Source organism: Urtica dioica, chromosome 2 (genome assembly GCF_054948205.1).
Source record: "Urtica dioica subsp. dioica isolate 48M chromosome 2, U.dioica_male_clone48M_v1_H2, whole genome shotgun sequence".
NCBI lineage: Eukaryota > Viridiplantae > Streptophyta > Magnoliopsida > Rosales > Urticaceae > Urtica > Urtica dioica.
Window position 1 is genome coordinate 45,991,266 of NC_142757.1, and position 18,150 is coordinate 46,009,415.

Sequence of the window (18,150 nt, forward strand, 5' to 3'; positions counted from 1 at the left end):
ATCCTGCCGGTGACTGGAGGCCGGGACCGCCTCTCGCTGAAGAAGGCAGCTCGGGCTAAACAGACCGTGCTCCTGCTTGAAGGCACACCGAGTAGAGGAAAATCGACCCATGAAGAGGCCGAAGAGAAAGAGGAAGGCTCGGGGACGACCAGCGATGGGACAATGGCCTGCGAGGCCGTGGACCGGGAGAGGAACATTGATATGGGGAAGGACGACAGCTTTGCGGAGGAGATCATCTCCCCGGGATCGGCGGGTACTGGCAGGTCGAGCCAGACCCGCCGGGCGCCATGAATCTCCTAGCCTGGAACGCCCAGGGCCTGGGCAGCCCTGGCGCGTTCAAAGACCTCTGTAGCCTAGTGAAAGATGTTCAACCTGATGTGCTCTTCGTCTCTGAATCTCGGCTCCGCTCTCACCAATGTACCAACTGGAAATATACCCTCGGTTTCGAGGGACTTTTTGTAGTTAACTGCGTTGGGCGGAAAGGAGGCCTACTTTTGTTTTGGGAAAAAAATACTAATGTTATTATAAAGTCCTACTCTGCTGGCCATATTGATTCTCTTATAACTGTACACGATTTCTCTTGCCGCTTCACAGGGTTTTATGGCAACCCCCGGCCTAAAAAGCGGAGGTTCTCGTGGGATCTTCTCCGGCGACTCGCCAACATGAATATGATGGCAGTCCCTTGGGTCGTTGGAAGGGACTGGAACGAAGTCCTGGTGGATGAGGAAAAAGAGGGAGGCTCTCCTAAAAGCCTCTCGGCTCTGGCGGATTTCAACCTCACCCTATCCGACTGCCTGTTGACGGATCTTGGCTACGAGGACCAGCGATTCACGTGGACAAACAAACAGCTCGCCGCCAATTTCATCCAGCAGCGCCTGGATAGATTATGTGGCAACGACGAGTGGCTCGCCATCTTCCCTGGAACCAAGGTGTTGAACCTCCTCTATAGACGCTCTGATCATAGACCAATTCTCCTCCGAACGAACTACGAGAACCTTACTCTCGCTGGAGGCATGAGGCCTACTAAAAGGAGGATTTTCTTTGAGGAAAAATGGACTCACGATAAGGGGTGCGAAGACATAATCCGGGCCAACCGAAAGTTGGTGTCTGGATCCTCCACAAGTCATATTGCTGAAGGTATTCAGGAAACCAACCTAGCCCTCAACTGTTGGGGAAGAGATAAGTTCGGTGATATCCCATGGAAGATCAAAGCCATCCAAATGGAGATTGAGGATGGCTTTGATCGCGCAAGGCGAGACGCGACCCACAAGGCTAATATCCCGATGATCCGGTCCCTCTCCGCCAAGCTAGACAAGCTCCGCTCTGCTGAGGAGATCCATTGGAAGCAACGATCCCGGGCTAATTGGCTCGCCCACGGAGACAAGAACACGAAATTCTTCCACTCCCAGGCCAACAGTAGGAGACGGAACAACACGCTCCACTCGATCATTGACATGGGAGGCACAAGACTAAGTTCTCTCCCGGACATCACCACCGCTTTTCTGGATTTTTTCAGCAGCCTGTTTACTAGCTCCTCGCCGTCCCCGGAGGACCTCCGAGAGGGCATTCCCGGATGCCTTCCAAAGCTTGCGCCCTCCTCATCCTCTCTGCTCGAAGCCGACTTCTCCAGGAAAGATATTGAGGAGGCTGTCTTCTCTATGCACCCTACCAAGTCTCCGGGCCCGGACGGTATGCCAGCCCTATTCTTCCAGAAATACTGGGAAACCATAGGGGAGAGTGTCACCGATACGTGCTTGCGGGTCCTGAACGACGGAGCCAGCGTCGTCGAGTGGAATAAAACACTCATCACGCTCATCCCGAAGGTGGAGAAAGCTGAGAATTTGAAAGATTTCCGTCCGATTGTTCTCTGCAATGTCATCTACAAGATTGTCTCTAAGGCTCTTACCAACCGCCTTAAGCCTTTCCTCGCGGAGGTCATTGACGAGAACCAGAGTGCTTTTGTCGCGGGGAGACAAATCAACGACAACATCCTTCTTGGTTTCGAGTGTAACCACTGGCTCCGGGCCCGAAGTAAGGGCCACCTTGGCTACTGCGCGCTCAAGCTCGACATGAGTAAGGCGTATGACCGCATTGAGTGGGCCTACATCCAGCGGATCATGGAACGTATTGGATTTGGGAGTCGCTGGATCTCCCGGATCATGGATTGTATAACTACTGTCAGCTTCTCTGTTCTCGTCAATGGTAACATTTCGACAGAGTTCCGGCCCTCCCGTGGGATTCGCCAAGGAGACCCAATCTCGCCCTACATCTTCATCCTCTGTGCCCAAGGCTTCTCGTCCCTGATTCACCATCAAGTCAACGAGAATGCCATCCATGGAATCAGCATCGCGCGGGCTAGCCCGGCCATCTTTCACCTCTTCTTCGCTGACGACAGTTTGGTTTTCTTTCAAGCCTCCACCGAAGAGTGCCGGAACCTGATAGGATGCATTGAGAGGTACTCGAAAGCTTCGGGGCAGCTCGTCAACTTTGATAAGTCAGCCTTGACCTTCTCCCCAAACACCGACAGCTCGATACAAGAAACGATTCAAACCCTTCTCGGGGTGCCGATCCGACCAGGAATTGACCTGTACCTGGGCCTACCCACCTTCACTCTTCGTGCCAAACGCATCCAATTTGGCTTTCTTCGGTCACGAGTAGTGAAACGCCTCAATACTTGGGGGTCTAGATGCTTCTCAGCCGGGGGAAGAGAGGCCTTGATCAAGGCAGTCATCCAGTCGATCCCCACCTACACGATGGGTACTTTTATGGTTCCGGTGGCCATCTCTGAGGCCATTGAGAAACTTTGTGCGGACTTCTGGGCCGGGTCTAATGAAGATGCCAAGAAAATGCATTGGGCTCGTTGGGAACTCCTTTGCCATTCGAAACGTGACGGCGGTCTTGGATTCCGGAGGCTCCGGGAATTCAATCGGGCACTTCTTGCTAAGCAAGTCTGGCGCCTTGCTCGTAATCCCACCTCGCTTGTGGCACGAGTTATTGCAGGTAAGTACCACCCCCATACCTCCATACTCCGAGCTTCCCCAAAACAAGAATCCTCTTATGTCTGGCAGAGCCTCCTATGGGGCCGCGGGGTCATCGACAAAGGCTGGAGATGGAGAGTGGGAACGGGCTCGACTATTGGCATTTATGGTGACAGGTGGCTGCCTTCTCCCTCAAGCTTCACAGTCCAATCTCCACCGGGGCTCCATGCGAACGCCAAAGTCCGAGAGCTCCTCCTCGGCCCAGGAGAGTGGAATGCCGCTAAAATCCGGGCGATTTTCCTCCCCTTTGAGGCTGAGACAATCCTTGCGCTTCCGCGGTCTCTCCAATGGCGTGAAGACTCCATTATCTGGCACTACGAGGAGAACGGCAACTATACAGTCAAAAGTGGCTACCGGATTGCGATGGAAATTGCCTCAACATCTACAGCCTCCTCCTCCGCCCCGCCAGATGCTTTGTGGGCGCCCCTCTGGAAAATTAAGGCCCCACCTAAGATCAAGATTTTCCTCTGGCGAGCGTGCCGAAACTTCATCCCCACAAGAGGGAACCTGGCTAGGAGGCATATCCCGATCGACCCCAGCTGCCGCTTCTATGGTTTCGAGACCGAGAATACTACCCATAGCCTCATCTTTTGCCCCTTGGTTGAGGCGGCTTGGGTCAACTTCCCGTTCGAGAACATCCTGGAGCAACGCCAAGACCAGGACCTTTGGGAGACGATCACACGCGCTACGAAAACTATGTCCCTAGACAACCTGGGACTGCTGGCCATCATGGCGTGGGAGATTTGGTCTTGCCGGAACAAGCTCGTCCACGAAGAAAGGAAACCCGACATGGCAGCTGTCTTCAACAAAGCGGTAGGCCTCTCCGAGGACTATGCGCTCTTCAACCCTTCTCCCCCCGGCAACCTGGCCCTACTCGGCCAGCCACTTGGTCCCCCTCCACTACCAGGCGATGGAAGCTCAACACCGACGCAGCGCTCAACCAAGAGACCGGCTCCGGTGGCGTAGGTGGATGTATCAGAGACGCTGACGGAGCCTTCTGCCTTGCCTTCTGTAGCCGAATCAGCCACACCTCCTCGGTGCTTGCGGCTGAACTGATGGCTATCCGAGAAGGTCTCATCATCGCAACCAGGTACGGCATCTCCTCCTGTGAGCTGGAGACGGACTCCATGGCTGCTGTTATGCTACTCCGCGACGGGTTCAAGAATGCTAAAGAAGAAGGGTTGATTGCTGAAGACATCTTTACCATAAATCATCATTGTAATTTTTCTTTCAATTTTATCCAGCGAACCGGAAACTGTGTGGCCGATCGGCTTGCCTCAATAGGGGTTAAATCCCAGCACTCCTGTCTGTGGCTGGATACCCCACCTCCATGTATCTTTGATCTTCTTTTGGCCGACTTGGCCCTTGCTCCCTGAGAGCGCTAATACAACAGCTTTCCTAAAAAAAAAGTGTAAGAACTAATCCACAAATCCAAGAGCCATGCTCATGACCTTTCAAAATATCATCTGAACCCAACAACATAAATCCATCTCAAACTCTCATTTTTTTATATTTTAATAATAGAGTCAGAAATAGAATACACCGTTGTTTGAACTTGGATGTGAGATGCTTGACCAATTTCTTCTCCTTCCTTATCTTCTTGCTTTCTTCTAGTAGCAAAAGTTTGCTCTCCTTTTCTTTTTTTCTTTATTTCTCTATATTTTTTTAGTTTTTACCCTTCTTTTCTCTCTAAAGTGAATACTCACAAGTCATAAGTGAAATTATAAAAAGAGCAAAACTAGGTTTTACCCAAAAGTTTCGGGGGGGTTTCATTTTTAGTGCACGAATTCTTTAAAATTTCTCTTGGGACCTGTTTTTCTCTTTATAACACATCAACAAAAATTTCTCAAATGGCAGATCAGCCCTCACCTCTGATGACTCATGAAATTTACGGAAAACTCCTCTGAAAGTTGCACTTTATTAATTTTCACTCTTGCCAATTCTTCATGTAATACAAGGTTCTAGAAGGTTTCATAATTTTCTTAGCTCATTTGCTAATTGTTCTGGAATATTTGACTTGTGTTCGGCAAGTTCTCTTTTCTCTTAGAGTGTGGTCCAAACCTTTTTCGGGATGCACTTAAAATTTCTGGACCACCTTAAATAGTTTAGATTAATTAAAAATTATTTTCATGATTTCTCTAACCATGTACTCGGCTACTTCTATCATAGGGGAAATTCAAGTAGTAACCCCAAAAATCAGTGTTATGTATTGAGAGGAGAGAAAGAGAGAGAGAAGTTTGTGAAGGGTAATTTTGTGATAAATATATTACATTAGTAAATAAATAATCTAATTTTTTATTCATATTTTTTCAAATTTCTATCGAAAACTCTTGCATTTTTTTTCTTCTTAATAAGACAATTTCACTCTATTGCACTAATTTTGTATTTACAATTTGATAAAGTAGACAATACACACTATAATGTAAATTTCACTAGTTTGTATTCGCGGTTTGTTAAATCAACTCTTAATGATTATGTCTCGAATAAACTAATCTAAAGAGTTTTTCTTAAGGTGAGGTTTTTTTTTTTTCCCAACACGACTTAAATCAATGATTTCTATTTAGTTGACCTCTAATTAGTGTCGGTGAGGATGTTCAACACTAAGTGAGCTATTATATTTATTCGAATATACTTAAGAGATAAGACTTGTAGAAAGTTATATTAATGATGGACAAATAACTAATTTGATAACTCAATATTGGACACAAAAGGTTTAATTTTTTTTATTCGAAGAATGAGATAAATTTTTTAAAGATTTTTTTTTTTTAAATTAAAGAAACTATCGAATCAAATAAGAAATAAAATTATTATAAATTCCTTAAAAATATGAGTCTGCCACTATTTTAGCAAATGACGAAAAATAATCAGTAATTCCATGATTTAATAATTAAAAAACAATTTATAAAAACATTACAACTGTCATGATTGTCTTTCAAATGACACGTCACATTATTAAACTCTCGTGCAATATATAATGGAAATTTACAGTTAATGTTCCCAGAACCATCTCACTTAAATTAACTTTTCTAGAGCTGTACATAATCTTCTCCGATAAATTTGATAATTTTTTTCTCTACAAACTAATCAAAAGTCAAAACTAGGTCCTCAAAGACTGAGTAAGACGTAATAAAGTTTAGATCCATCAACTACCCACCACGGTTTCGTTAGAGAAGTAGTCAACTTCTGTCTCCTTCCACAATATCAGTTGGATAAAGGCTACTCACTTTTCAGAAAGAACTTTTTTTTTCAATAAAAAGGTGCTCTTGAGAAAAATCTAAGATCATATCAGATACCCAAAGAATTTGGTGGTGTCCAAATATGGTTCTAAAACAATGACATGAAAACTGGGTGGTAAAAAAAATTATAGAAGCTATCTTTCTTTGTATGTTAAAAAAATAAAAATACAACATGAAGCCATCAAGGCGACATTATAAATACGTCCCTCAATCTAAATTAGGGATCTCTTAGAGTCAGGGTACATAATAAATTTTAGTGGGCTTTATCAGAAATGTACAACAACAGTTTAAATAGATGAGCATTTAAAAGTGTAAGCCAGTCTCTCATAGACCCCCAAAAAAGGGAAGGATTAACTTGTGATGTACACCAATTCTGTAAAACCAGGCAGCGGAGCATCATCAGAACTCGGTGCAGATTAATTATTGTCGCAAAATTAATGGAAGGTCATTTGTTTCTGGTTTTTGTAGATAGAATGATTCCATAGTAATTTCCGTGTCATTGCAGGAGGGGCTAATCCGGGAATGTCAGGAATGGACTTGTTGTTCGGATGCGCAAGCTGAAAAGATAAAAGATGAAGAATATGATTGTTCAATAAATCTGAGAACAACGATGGCACACGAGTCATACAATGCCATCAAAAGGATGATTTAGAGAAAAATATGAGGCTATAACACGAAGAGAAAACTGGAATGCTAATTTCGCCAAAATGGTAAATTAATTACTCTACCACAAAGATGGTGGGCATTGAAACTTCCGAAGATTTCAGATACACAGATTTTTTTTTAAGACAACACTGAAAGTGCACATAACTCGGTATACAGTTACTGATAGGTGGTATATAATATGTTGGTCCTAATAATCTAGAAGGCGAATGAGGTAACAAATTTACTGCAAATATGACATCTTTCACCGATTTGAGTGTTGAATTAGGAACCGCCAGTTATATGACTTGTGAGACCATGCTATGTCATGTTCATGTTTTATCAGACAACTATAGAGCTAAATATCTGAAGAATAAAAGGAGCTAATTTAGACTAAAGTCCATCCGGAGAATATAATTAAAGGTAGATGAGGGTTTCTCTTAAAAAAAATGCAATGAGACTGAAGTAAGAGTATACTTAAGCATCTGCTACTGAAATAGTAACCAACCAATCAACAAACAAAATCTTATGATTTCACTTTACTCAATAGCAGGAATTAAAAATGATTTCATCACTCATTTTGAATAAAAGTAAAACCCACCTGATGCACATATAATTTTTTTGGATGTAGTGCTAAAAAGATCAAAAACTAATTTCCGATTAAAAATAACCTTGAGAATATGTAAGTTTAAATATGTTCGGAAGAAAGGGAAACAACAGCGATTCATGATGTGATCTGACAGTCAAGAGTGATAGTACCTTAACAATAACAACGGTTACAACCCCGACAACAATTAGAAAAAGCAACGCCATTATACACTTGTCAGTTGCAACCTATAGGGGAAAGAGGAATGAAGGAAAGAAAAAAAATAAATAGATTGAATTATATTATCCGAAAAGAATTAGCCAAAATATACAAAGTGACAGCAAAGGTAGTGGATGATTCAGAAATTGACCTGCCTACCGATTTCCTTCACAAGTTTGGATGCTTTCTTGATCGAGAAATGGATTGAGTCTAGCTCATTAACAACCCTACTCATTTGTTCAGTCTAAAGATGCAAAATTTCGAAAAATCAATCCTTCGGTACTCACATACAGATGCAAGATTTTATAAATAAAGAAATATCATTTTATATAATCTTGACATAATAATTTGAATTTTAGTTGCGTACTTGTGCCTTGAGAGCAGCTGCGGTCTCCGTTCCAACATTGAGAGTGTCTTGAACAACCTATAACAAATTTTGATACTTATGAATCTCAAAATCCACGTTATACCGTGATCTGTTTCTCCCGGAATGTGGAGTTTAAAAAATTCATCATATTACAAGCAACATACAAATTATGTTTACCCCTTTTGTGAGGGTATGAAAGTATGTCTCCGATAGAAAAATGATCCATTGAGATTAACTAACCTTTTTTGACCTCTCGATAGCTTGATCTGTATCATTCATCATATTGTTGCCTCTATCCATAAGCTGTTGATTAGTCATATCTGCAATATATAGTCTCTCAGTAACAATCAGATATACGGAATACAAGATTAAGCAAGTACAGTACTCGCAATTCAAGTGGCTCTTCCAATTCACGTACATTTGGAGCACTAGCTTTAGGTATTTTCAATAATCTAGATATTGTATATGTATTGTACTTACTCGAGGATAGCAAGACATTTTCCTCTCCATGATCTTCTGATGGCCCGTCGAAGAGGTCTATTTTTTTGTTATCAAGATTCGTTGTGTATCTGTATTAATATGGGAATCCTTTAAAATTGGATATGTTTCCATTCTTAGCAGTAGGGGAAAAAAAAAACAAGAAACAACAAGGTTATGTTGACTGAAAAGTTTGCTGACATTTTTCTTGCGGGTGAAAAATTAAATTTTGAACTTTGAAAATCACAACGTGAATGATAGTTGGACTAAGTCAATGATAATTCCTTGAGCATAAAATTCAAATGATAATAACTGCAGATTTCATTTCTATCTCGTTCTATACAACAAAATAAACAAATCAAGATGCATAAAATAGCATATGAAAGACAGAAGCCAGAAAAGTTCAAGTAAAAAACTTGTAAGCATGTTCGCACCAAATGTCAATGGAACAGCCATAAAATTCTAATATAAAGCTCAATTGAAGACACAGCAAAGGAAAAACATAGCCAGACAAGGGAAATCAGATTCAGAGCAAATCCTTCAATTAAACCAAACTCAACAAAATTCAATGAAACTTATTAGGAAGCCAACCATATTCCGCATAATAACATTAAGAGTATGTATGCCCTATAAGACTTGCAGTTTTCCGAACACTTTTCATTTTCCTAATGGTCACATTCTTGGAGATCTCGGGTACTTAATTTATTTAATATCACTGTAAGCTGCGACTCAAACGACTGGGGTAAAAAAAAAACACTTTCTAAGGAAATCTGCAATGGAAATGCTCCGAAAATAAGTCAAAAGTCAAGTTAAATTCCCAAGTCAACCACGATCATCACCGAATACAAGATAAGAAATACTAAAATGTCAACCTATTAGTTTGTTCTTCCGAAAATAGAAAGAAAAACAACATGACACCTGTTTTTTCCTAATACATCAATTTCATCAAACAAGACTTTAGCCAAGAATGCTTCATGTACAAACACGAAAATGTCTTTCTTTTGACTTAGCAAACAAAAACCATTGTTACAGAAAGATCAAACCTACTTTTTCTTCAAAGCCACATAAGAGTTCAACTCCTTAATCTGCATTAAAAATAGGCAATTTTAGCAATCTTCAATTTGTCGAGCAAAATTAATCTGCATAAAACAAACGGCCAAACGAGCCCTGAAAGAAGATGCATATGAGTAAAAGAATTGAAACCGTACCATAGACTGTTTTTTCTCACTAAGCATTCTGTTTGTAGAAGGATCATTTCTACTTTCTACATCCTTGACTTCTCTGTCAAACTCTTTTATAAGCCTGAAAATACAACAAAAAATGATATTATTCTGAAGAAGAACAAAAAAAAAAAAGTTTACTAGACAAATAAATTAAAAAAAAAAAAACTAAGCCCAGTCCAAATCGATATTTCAAGTGAAAAAATAACCGATTATACTGCAATATTAAACTTTGTCTATACCTTATTTCTAGTCTATACACTTGGGCCCCATTGCAAGACTTTTGAAACTATTTCGATTAAACATCAATTAAACTTTGACAAAACGAAAACTCAGATCTTGTACTACACTAATTTTCGAGACTCTTTCGATTAAACATCAATTAAACTTTGAGAAAACATAAACTCAGATCTTGTACTACTTGAACATGAATTGAAAGCTAGACTGCAAAACATTAACCATAACGGAAATCAACGAACAATCAATCATTCATTCAATTTTCTTATTGGCCCACCTAATTAAGAACTAGTAAACTAATTATCATACAAGATAAATGCACACCAAAAACAATCCAGCCAAACACACAGAAGCACTTGCAACAATACAAACATATCTAAATCAATCCAAATTGTTCAAATGAATCATATGATCAAGCTCGAAGAGAAACTAAAACCGAACCGAACCGACTCTGATCACCAAATACCTCTTACATTCTCGCATCTTTTCCGTCAGCTCTTCCAACTGCCGACTCTGCCGATTTGAGTCCTTGATCTTCTCCAACTTCTGAAATCCATTTCTGGCACAAAACTCAAACACATCAAACACCGAATCTAGCCTATATATATATATATATATATATATATATATATAATCCACGACAAGGCTCGAAGAATGTATATGTAAATCAACGACAATGCTCAAAAACAGAATTCGGCGAGATTGAGATCAGAATCAGCTACAGAATTCTTACGACAAGGCTCGAAGGATGTCTTTGATTTGGCCGTCGATCTCAGCGAGCTCTTCGCTGATCGATGACAAAGGATCCATTATCCGAAACTACGCAGATTTCCCGATCAGATCCGAACAATGCGAGTCAATGAGCGCCGGAAAGAAGATATCAGTCGAAGGAGAGCATAGCTCTGCGAATCAAATCACCGTAAGAGACGACTCCGATTCTCGGTTTCTCGTACAATGCGAAACAAAAATCGAAACTTTCCTTGCGAAATTTCCAAAATGAGAGAGCTTTGACAATGTCCCTCGATCTAGTAGAAATGATTCACAGCTAAGAATACTAATATACGCACAATAATCACTTGTCTATCTAATCATTGTGATTTACATACAAATAAAATATTTTTTGGGATTTTTTTATTTATTTAAATTAGTTTGTTCGTTGAATTTTTTGGTTTTCTTTTTTAATGGATTTTAGTTAGGCCGTTTGGGAGGGGATTTTGGCTCCACAATACATTTACAAACCAGCTAAAAGTTTGGGATTTTGGCGCTCCTAGTCCTCACGGGATGGGTTGTATTACATTTTAGCCCCTAAGATAAGTTTAATTGATAGACGATTCCCTTTTATTATATAATTTTAGCACAATTTACCCTCAATACGTTTAATAAACTGTTAATTTCGAGAATACATTTTGATTAATTGGGTTTCTGAATTATAATTGCTTGCAAATCTAAATCTTGTATCTATAAAAACTTAATGTTTTCATAAATTCTGATGTATTAATAAAGAAGCGCTTGATATTTATAGCTGTAGATTGTATCCCAAATAGAAGTTGTAGAGAAATTATAAAAACATAAATGATATCGTAATTCCACTTTAAAATTTAAATACTTCAACAATTTATTGAGATTCAATAGAGATTAACAAGCCATAAGATTTAAGTGACCCACAGATTTAAAAGGAAAACTGGGCTGACCATCTATGTTTGCCAAAATACTAACGGCCAATAAAAAATGTTAAAAGATTTAAGGCAGATTATCTGGTTTTCACTACTACAAACTGGGGATTCCACAACGGTACAATAACCCGTTGTGAAAATATTTCGCCGCGGCCAAGGTTTTCGCTCGCCGCGGCGAAATGTCCTTGTTTTCAGTTTAAACACATATTTCCACAACGGGTTATTGTACCGTTGTGGAAAAGTTTGGACGTGACGAGATTAAACAACGGGTCACTATATCCTGTTGTTTAAATCTTAAATTTTCTTTGAATTCCACAACGGAACAGTTGACCCGTTGTGGAATCATCAAAACATGTTGTCGAAACATCATGATTTTACAATGGGACAGCATTCCGTTGTGGAATTTCCGTTGTGAAATCTAACATTTAGTAGTGTTTCATTGCTAATTACTATATCTTAATTAAATATTCTTGAGTTTTCGTCGCTAAAATTCTAGATCTTGAAGATTTCTGGCTCTTCCAAGGTGGTGGATGATGTGTTAGTTTGGCATTTCATGAAGAATGGAGATCATGAGCACGGAACTTTAGGGAGTATTTGATTGGAAGGTGTGCCGTGAATGGATCCCTATACCCGAAAATGTGGCAAAGAGTACCGGAGTTGACATGTTTACCAACGTTACACTAAGGAACGAATCCACTATTTTCATGCGATGCATGTAGAATGTCCAAGTGTGGAAGGCGCTTGAGCGGTGGAAGTTGATTAAAGAGAAAGTATAATGGGGAGATCTCTTGATCTATTAATGTATTTCAAATCATCTCAGGATCTCGAGATCTTTATGGTGATTATGTGGAGTATGTAGAACCGACGCAACAACATGATTTACGCTAACTTGGTGAAAACTCCGGGCGATCTTATCAATTGGTTAGTCAGATTTCTGAAGAGTTCCGAATGACGACAAACTTGATTTGATGGTTCCAGCTCGGTATGTAGCATCCGAACAACTTGACTGTTAGGATTCAACACACAAATCCGACCTAAAATAAAAAAATGGAATTCGCGAAAAATGAAATAAAAGACACACAGATTTATAGTGGTTCACTTTCAATGCGAAAGTGACGTCCACTTTGCCGCTGCAGATTCTCATCATCGTAACGTCTTCAGTTATCAGCTTCGTCACCTCGGCGCCGATTAAGTTCCACACCTCTAACATTGGCGCACCCGCGAGCATGTGCGACAGCCGTTAGATCTGGATGTAGACATTGACGAGCTGGGCAAAATTTGTGGTGTGGGAGATATTTTCGCAACGATTTGGGTTTTGTGTTACATGCCTTGCCTATATCTCTCCTCGCCCCTAGACTTTCTGCCACGTGGCGGAACCCATGACCATCTTGTGGGTTTGGGCCTTAAAAGGAGGCTAGATGTTGTTAGATTTTGAAACTTTACCTTAAGGTGGTAAATATATATCCGGACTAGGACCTTCCCTAATATGGAAGAGGACCTTATTGTATATATTATTGTTCTCTCCTTAGAGTTTTTAGCTCTTTTGATGTAATTTTTCATCCTCAAAAGTTTAATATCATGGTTGATAAATTAGTTTAAAAGCCTTTTTCATATTGATGTAAGTTGGACTTATTGTCTTCGTCCCGATATAGAAGGAAGTTTTTTTAGCGGATATACATATTTGGATTCCGGACAGTTAGACCTTTCTCCAAAAAAAAAAAAAAGAAAGAAAGAAACTAGTCTATTGCGGCTGGGTTCAGGATTCTATAAAAAAAAAAAAAAATTAGAGATTATATGAAGATTTTACGGTAAAAAAAAATAAAAAACTAAAAAAAAAAATTGAGGGTGCATATAAGCCTTTAAATCTAAAGTACCCCGCTCACAATAATCCTTAATGTACTATAACCTTTGTATTAATTGTAGGCTAAGATTATCTTCTTAACTCCCAAGTGTATGGTGTATATATTATATATATACGATTTCAAGGTCGTGGCTTTGGTTTAAGAAGTTCATATCCCCAACTTGGCCCATTTTTAATAGATGAACTATGCCTGGTCAAGTTTTCATAAATCAACGTGCAACCAAGTCAAAGAAGATGGAAAAACCAAGGAAGAATCACAATCTCTGATGAACTATCCCTAAATAACGTTATTGATAACATACACACATTTCCTTTTTTCTTAAATAATTTATTTCATTAATAAAAAAATAACGTCTAAAAGTAAAAGAAGTTCAAATCAAATCCTAACCCATCCCCTTTCAACACACAAAAAACAAAAAAAACCTCAAATCCTAACCCATAACCCATATTGTTATAGCGTACACCAAATAATAGAAAAAAAGTATTCTAGTTGATAACGAAAATGGTATCCATGAGAGTTTTTATAGTAATATATATATATATATATTTATTTATTTATAGTGTCGGAGATATCGACGTTTTTGGAGTCGGTGACGTGGATTCCGTCGGTGTTGGGGCTGTTGACGACGGTGAGATTGTAAGCTCTGATATCAGCGCAGTTGTTGAACGAGACTTGCATTTGCGGTGCGTCTCTGATAGTCAGGTCTCTCACTTCCACGTGTCCACATTGCTGAAAAGTCAAAACCTATACAAGCAATTTACATGCCACGTATTAATTCATGAAATTAATATAGTCGTAATCAATTAAATTCAAGGGTATTGAGCATTTAAATATATTTTTTTCCATTAAAATCTTATTAGTGACTTTGGAAAAAAAAAATCTTAGCACTTTCTAACTTTTTTATTTATTTTATATAGAGTAAAATCGTCTAAAACAAGTATTTTTAAAACTTAAAAAATTAGTCTGACATTTTTGAAATTTTGATCTTCATTAGTATGGGTGTACTTTAAAGTTTAAACTGATGATAGTATCACAAATTGAACACTTACAGTTGGGGCTCCGGTGCAAGGCTGGAAATTAATTACATGAAGAAAAAAAAAAGAGACTAGTTAGTACATTACTAAACATTAGTTCATGTGAAAAGTAAAAAAAAATTAATTAAAATTTATTTACCCGTGAGTTGTCTCTTCTACAAGGATTTCTCCACCAAACTTCTCCTTTTCCGTCGAGAATTCCACCGCCTTCGACGACCAGACCGAAGACTCTGTCAAACCAAAGCCAATGCCTATCTGTGTAGTCTGAGAAATTCTCAGATGCTTCTATTGTCCCATGAATCTGAAAAACAAAATAATAATATTACATATAAGGTTTTTTTTAAGTAGAAATATATTTTTTACAAAAAATCATTCGCTATGTTATACGACATTTTTTTTACCTGAACTGTAACGCTAGAATTGCAAGGACCACCAAATCTGATAGGCTTAACAAGATATCTCTTTTGTGGCACCACTAGAAAGGTCTCTTCATTGGATGAGCAAGCTTGTTCCCAAGCCTTGTCAAATGCCTAATCAAAGAAAACAATAATAATCATGAATAACGCATGAGAGGAGGACTTGAGAGTGACGCGTCAAGATCGCTTATTGTATTGTATTACTGTTTAGTCAATTGCAGTGTATCAATAATCTCTGTAACAAACTCGATAACAGAATCACGTTTATCATTTTCTCTCAATTCTGTTAGATCTAGGGTTTGTGTGTTCTTACATCAGTATCATCGTTCTTCCCGTTCCCTTTGGCTCCAAAATCGTCGACGTTGATAACAATCCGGTGAGCAGGCGCCGGAGCAGCTGGTCTGGGAGCCACCGGAGATGGATTTCTATGAGAAGTTGCCGGAGATGGATTTCTACGGGGAGTCACAGGAGATGGAGCTCTTCGAGAAGCTGCCGGGGATTGAGTTCTATGAGGGGCCGCCGGAGATGGAGTTTTACGGGGAGGACGGGGAGGCTCCGGAGCAGCTGGGCGAGGAGTCGCCGGAGATGGAGTTCTATGAGAAGCTGCCGGAGACGGAGTTGGAGGAGTGGAATTGGTATAATTGGTAGTGGTGGTGGTTGACCTTGTGACGTCGGGATTGTTAGGGCAAAGAGGAGTTACGGGTCCGATTTCGGTGAGCTGTATGTTTCTGCAGGAAGCTCGGACATTGTCATTGTCGTCTTTGTGGCTGTGAGTGTGAGTGTGAGTGTGATGGTATCGGAGATTGACGTCTTGAAGAACGATTCGTCGGCATTTGAGGGCATCGCTGCAGTCGAAGTTGACGGCCACCGGAGAAGCGCTGGTGCCTGTGATGTTTTGGTATAAGACATCCTCAACTTGCACCGCAGAGCTCTGTGTTTGACACTTATGTGTTTCGCAGAAGTAGAATTGGTCAATCAACATTGGGTTTTGCACATTCTCCATTCTGTTGTTCATGAACTTTATCCCACTCGCGCTTCCTGACCCTCCCTGCACATTGTTAAATGTTAATTAACTTATTGTTGATTGTCAATTGACTAATTAATTTCATACTGTGTTAGATAATTTGTTACGTACCTGCCAAGTCTTGATTCTGAGTCCGTTAGTTGTCCCGGAAAGGGTGGCTCCGTCCACAACGACATCCCATACATGCTCTTCCGAGTTCTGTTTGCCCAAGCTCCCAATACTAACAAAAACATACATTATTTTTATTTGAGTTCAATTAATTAATTAATGGTTTGAGTCCCCTATTATATGTATCCAATGCTATGATCAAATTAATTATTACCTGATTCCGTGGCCGGGCCCACAAGTGATGCCGGAAATTCTTACGTTGCTTGTGCCGTGGTTGAGAGCAATGCAATCGTCTCCGGTTGCGATGACGGAATCGGAGATGACGAGATTGGTGGTTCCTCTGACATTGATTCCGTCGGTGTTGGGGCTGTTCCCCGGAGCGGTGACTGTGACGCCGGAGACAGTCACGTTGTTGCAGCTGTGGATTGACATATGCACTCCTTGCGGATTCACTGACCTCACATTCCTCACCACCAAATCCTCACACTTGTGGAATGTCATAGCCTAATAACATATATATGTAAAGCGAGGTGATCAATAACTATATAGTTAACCAATTATAATATGACATTAATTAATTGCTCTTAATATATAGTTGGTATGATAAACGTACCGTAGGTGCACGCGGGCAAGGCTGCAATAAACAAGCATACAGAAAACATATTAATCATTATTATTGAAGAATACATGCATGTAGTCATTGAAATTACTATAAATAAATATAATTTATACGTACTCGAGTCTTGTGAACTTTGCATGAGCGATTCCACCAAGCGCTACCCCAGCCGTTGATTGTTCCGCCGCCTTCGACGGTGAGATGTTGAACTCCGTCAAACACAATCCAACGCCGTTGATTATCATCGATGTAACCGGACATGTCCCCGTGAGCTCTCACCACTCCGTTGATCTCAACCCTAATTCGATCGGACTTGCAAGGACCCTTGAAAGTGATGGGCTTGAGGAGATACGTGTTTCTCGGCACCACCAAGCTCACCGAACCCTGCGACGAACACGCCTCGTCCCACGCTCTCGCAAAACCCTATGTATGTGTATGAATACGTAGTTACTACGACTTTCTCTTTACAAGCCAGTTAATAATTAAACACGTGCGATTAATGCAAGTACGACGTACCTGAGTTCCATCTGTGCCGTTTCCTTTAGCCCCGAAATCGTCAACGCTTACGATCTTAGGACTACTCAAGCTCGCATCGTTCTGTTTCAGACTTCTCTTGAAACCGAAAGCCCTAGCCAAGAAGCGATCTTGGAAGTAATTGCTGCGAACATGATCATCGGGGTGATGATCGTAACCACCTTGACTAATGTTAGCCAAAGCCAGAAGAGCCACCAAGAAAATCGCCAAGAATCCACTGAAATAAGCCATCGTGATCGTACGTAGCCGATTGAAAGAGAATACTTAGTATTGATAGCTTGAATTAATAAACCCTAAAATTAGCTCGTTGTGTTACTCATATATATAGCGCTACGAGAAAAGAAGAAGTAGGATTGTACGACTTCGAATATTAAGCAATTCCTTGGGGAGGTCGAGTTTTCCATTAGATTTCCCACTTGAAGTAGGATTCTACGAGTTCGAGTATTATAATATATATATTCACTACACAAGTGCGGAACCCAGATATCGGATAATAGCGATCCATTTATATTGTGACTTCAAGTAGGATTTATATGACTACATAACATACGACATATGTAACGCGCTGATTCAATAATTTTGATCAGTTTATAAAAAAAAATATATATGTAGGATAAATTACGTCCATGCCACAATATTCTCATTCAATATTCAAAAAGTCTCGCTATGTCTATGACTATTTATCTATTTATTCACAAATATATTGGAAGAAATATTCGTTACGTAATTAAAAAACACAAGATAAAAGAAGAAGATCAGTTTCACCCATTTATTTATATTATTTACACGTGTAATATCCTGAATTATCATTTTAGCATATATATATTATATACATATATATATATATATATATATATATGT

The 18,150-nt window shown here is 40.0% G+C and overlaps 2 protein-coding genes and 1 long non-coding RNA gene across 3 annotated transcripts; all 3 read right to left on the reverse strand.

Moving 5' to 3' along the window:
• Positions 1 to 6,339: 6,339 nt before the first annotated feature.
• NPSN11 (Putative plant snare 11) lies at positions 6,340 to 11,129 on the reverse strand. Its single transcript, XM_089606743.1, has 10 exons — positions 10,756 to 11,129; positions 10,489 to 10,581; positions 9,774 to 9,867; positions 9,613 to 9,650; positions 8,569 to 8,657; positions 8,329 to 8,408; positions 8,089 to 8,145; positions 7,873 to 7,965; positions 7,676 to 7,750; positions 6,340 to 6,831 (listed from the first exon to the last, which is right to left on the reverse strand). The coding sequence occupies exons 1-10, from the start codon at positions 10,830 to 10,832 to the stop codon at positions 6,709 to 6,711; spliced, it is 819 nt and encodes a 272-aa protein (XP_089462869.1). The 5' UTR covers positions 10,833 to 11,129; the 3' UTR covers positions 6,340 to 6,708.
• A 3,069-nt stretch (positions 11,130 to 14,198) lies between these two features.
• On the reverse strand, positions 14,199 to 14,781 carry LOC149405000 (uncharacterized). Its single transcript, XR_016294138.1, has 3 exons — positions 14,731 to 14,781; positions 14,607 to 14,627; positions 14,199 to 14,301 (listed from the first exon to the last, which is right to left on the reverse strand). It is a non-coding gene; the product is annotated as an uncharacterized LOC149405000 (long non-coding RNA).
• An 85-nt stretch (positions 14,782 to 14,866) lies between these two features.
• LOC149405001 (polygalacturonase-like) lies at positions 14,867 to 17,520 on the reverse strand. Its single transcript, XM_089607743.1, has 8 exons — positions 17,272 to 17,520; positions 16,876 to 17,178; positions 16,753 to 16,773; positions 16,354 to 16,643; positions 16,143 to 16,251; positions 15,321 to 16,055; positions 15,022 to 15,121; positions 14,867 to 14,892 (listed from the first exon to the last, which is right to left on the reverse strand). The coding sequence occupies exons 1-8, from the start codon at positions 17,518 to 17,520 to the stop codon at positions 14,867 to 14,869; spliced, it is 1,833 nt and encodes a 610-aa protein (XP_089463869.1).
• Positions 17,521 to 18,150: the final 630 nt, after the last annotated feature.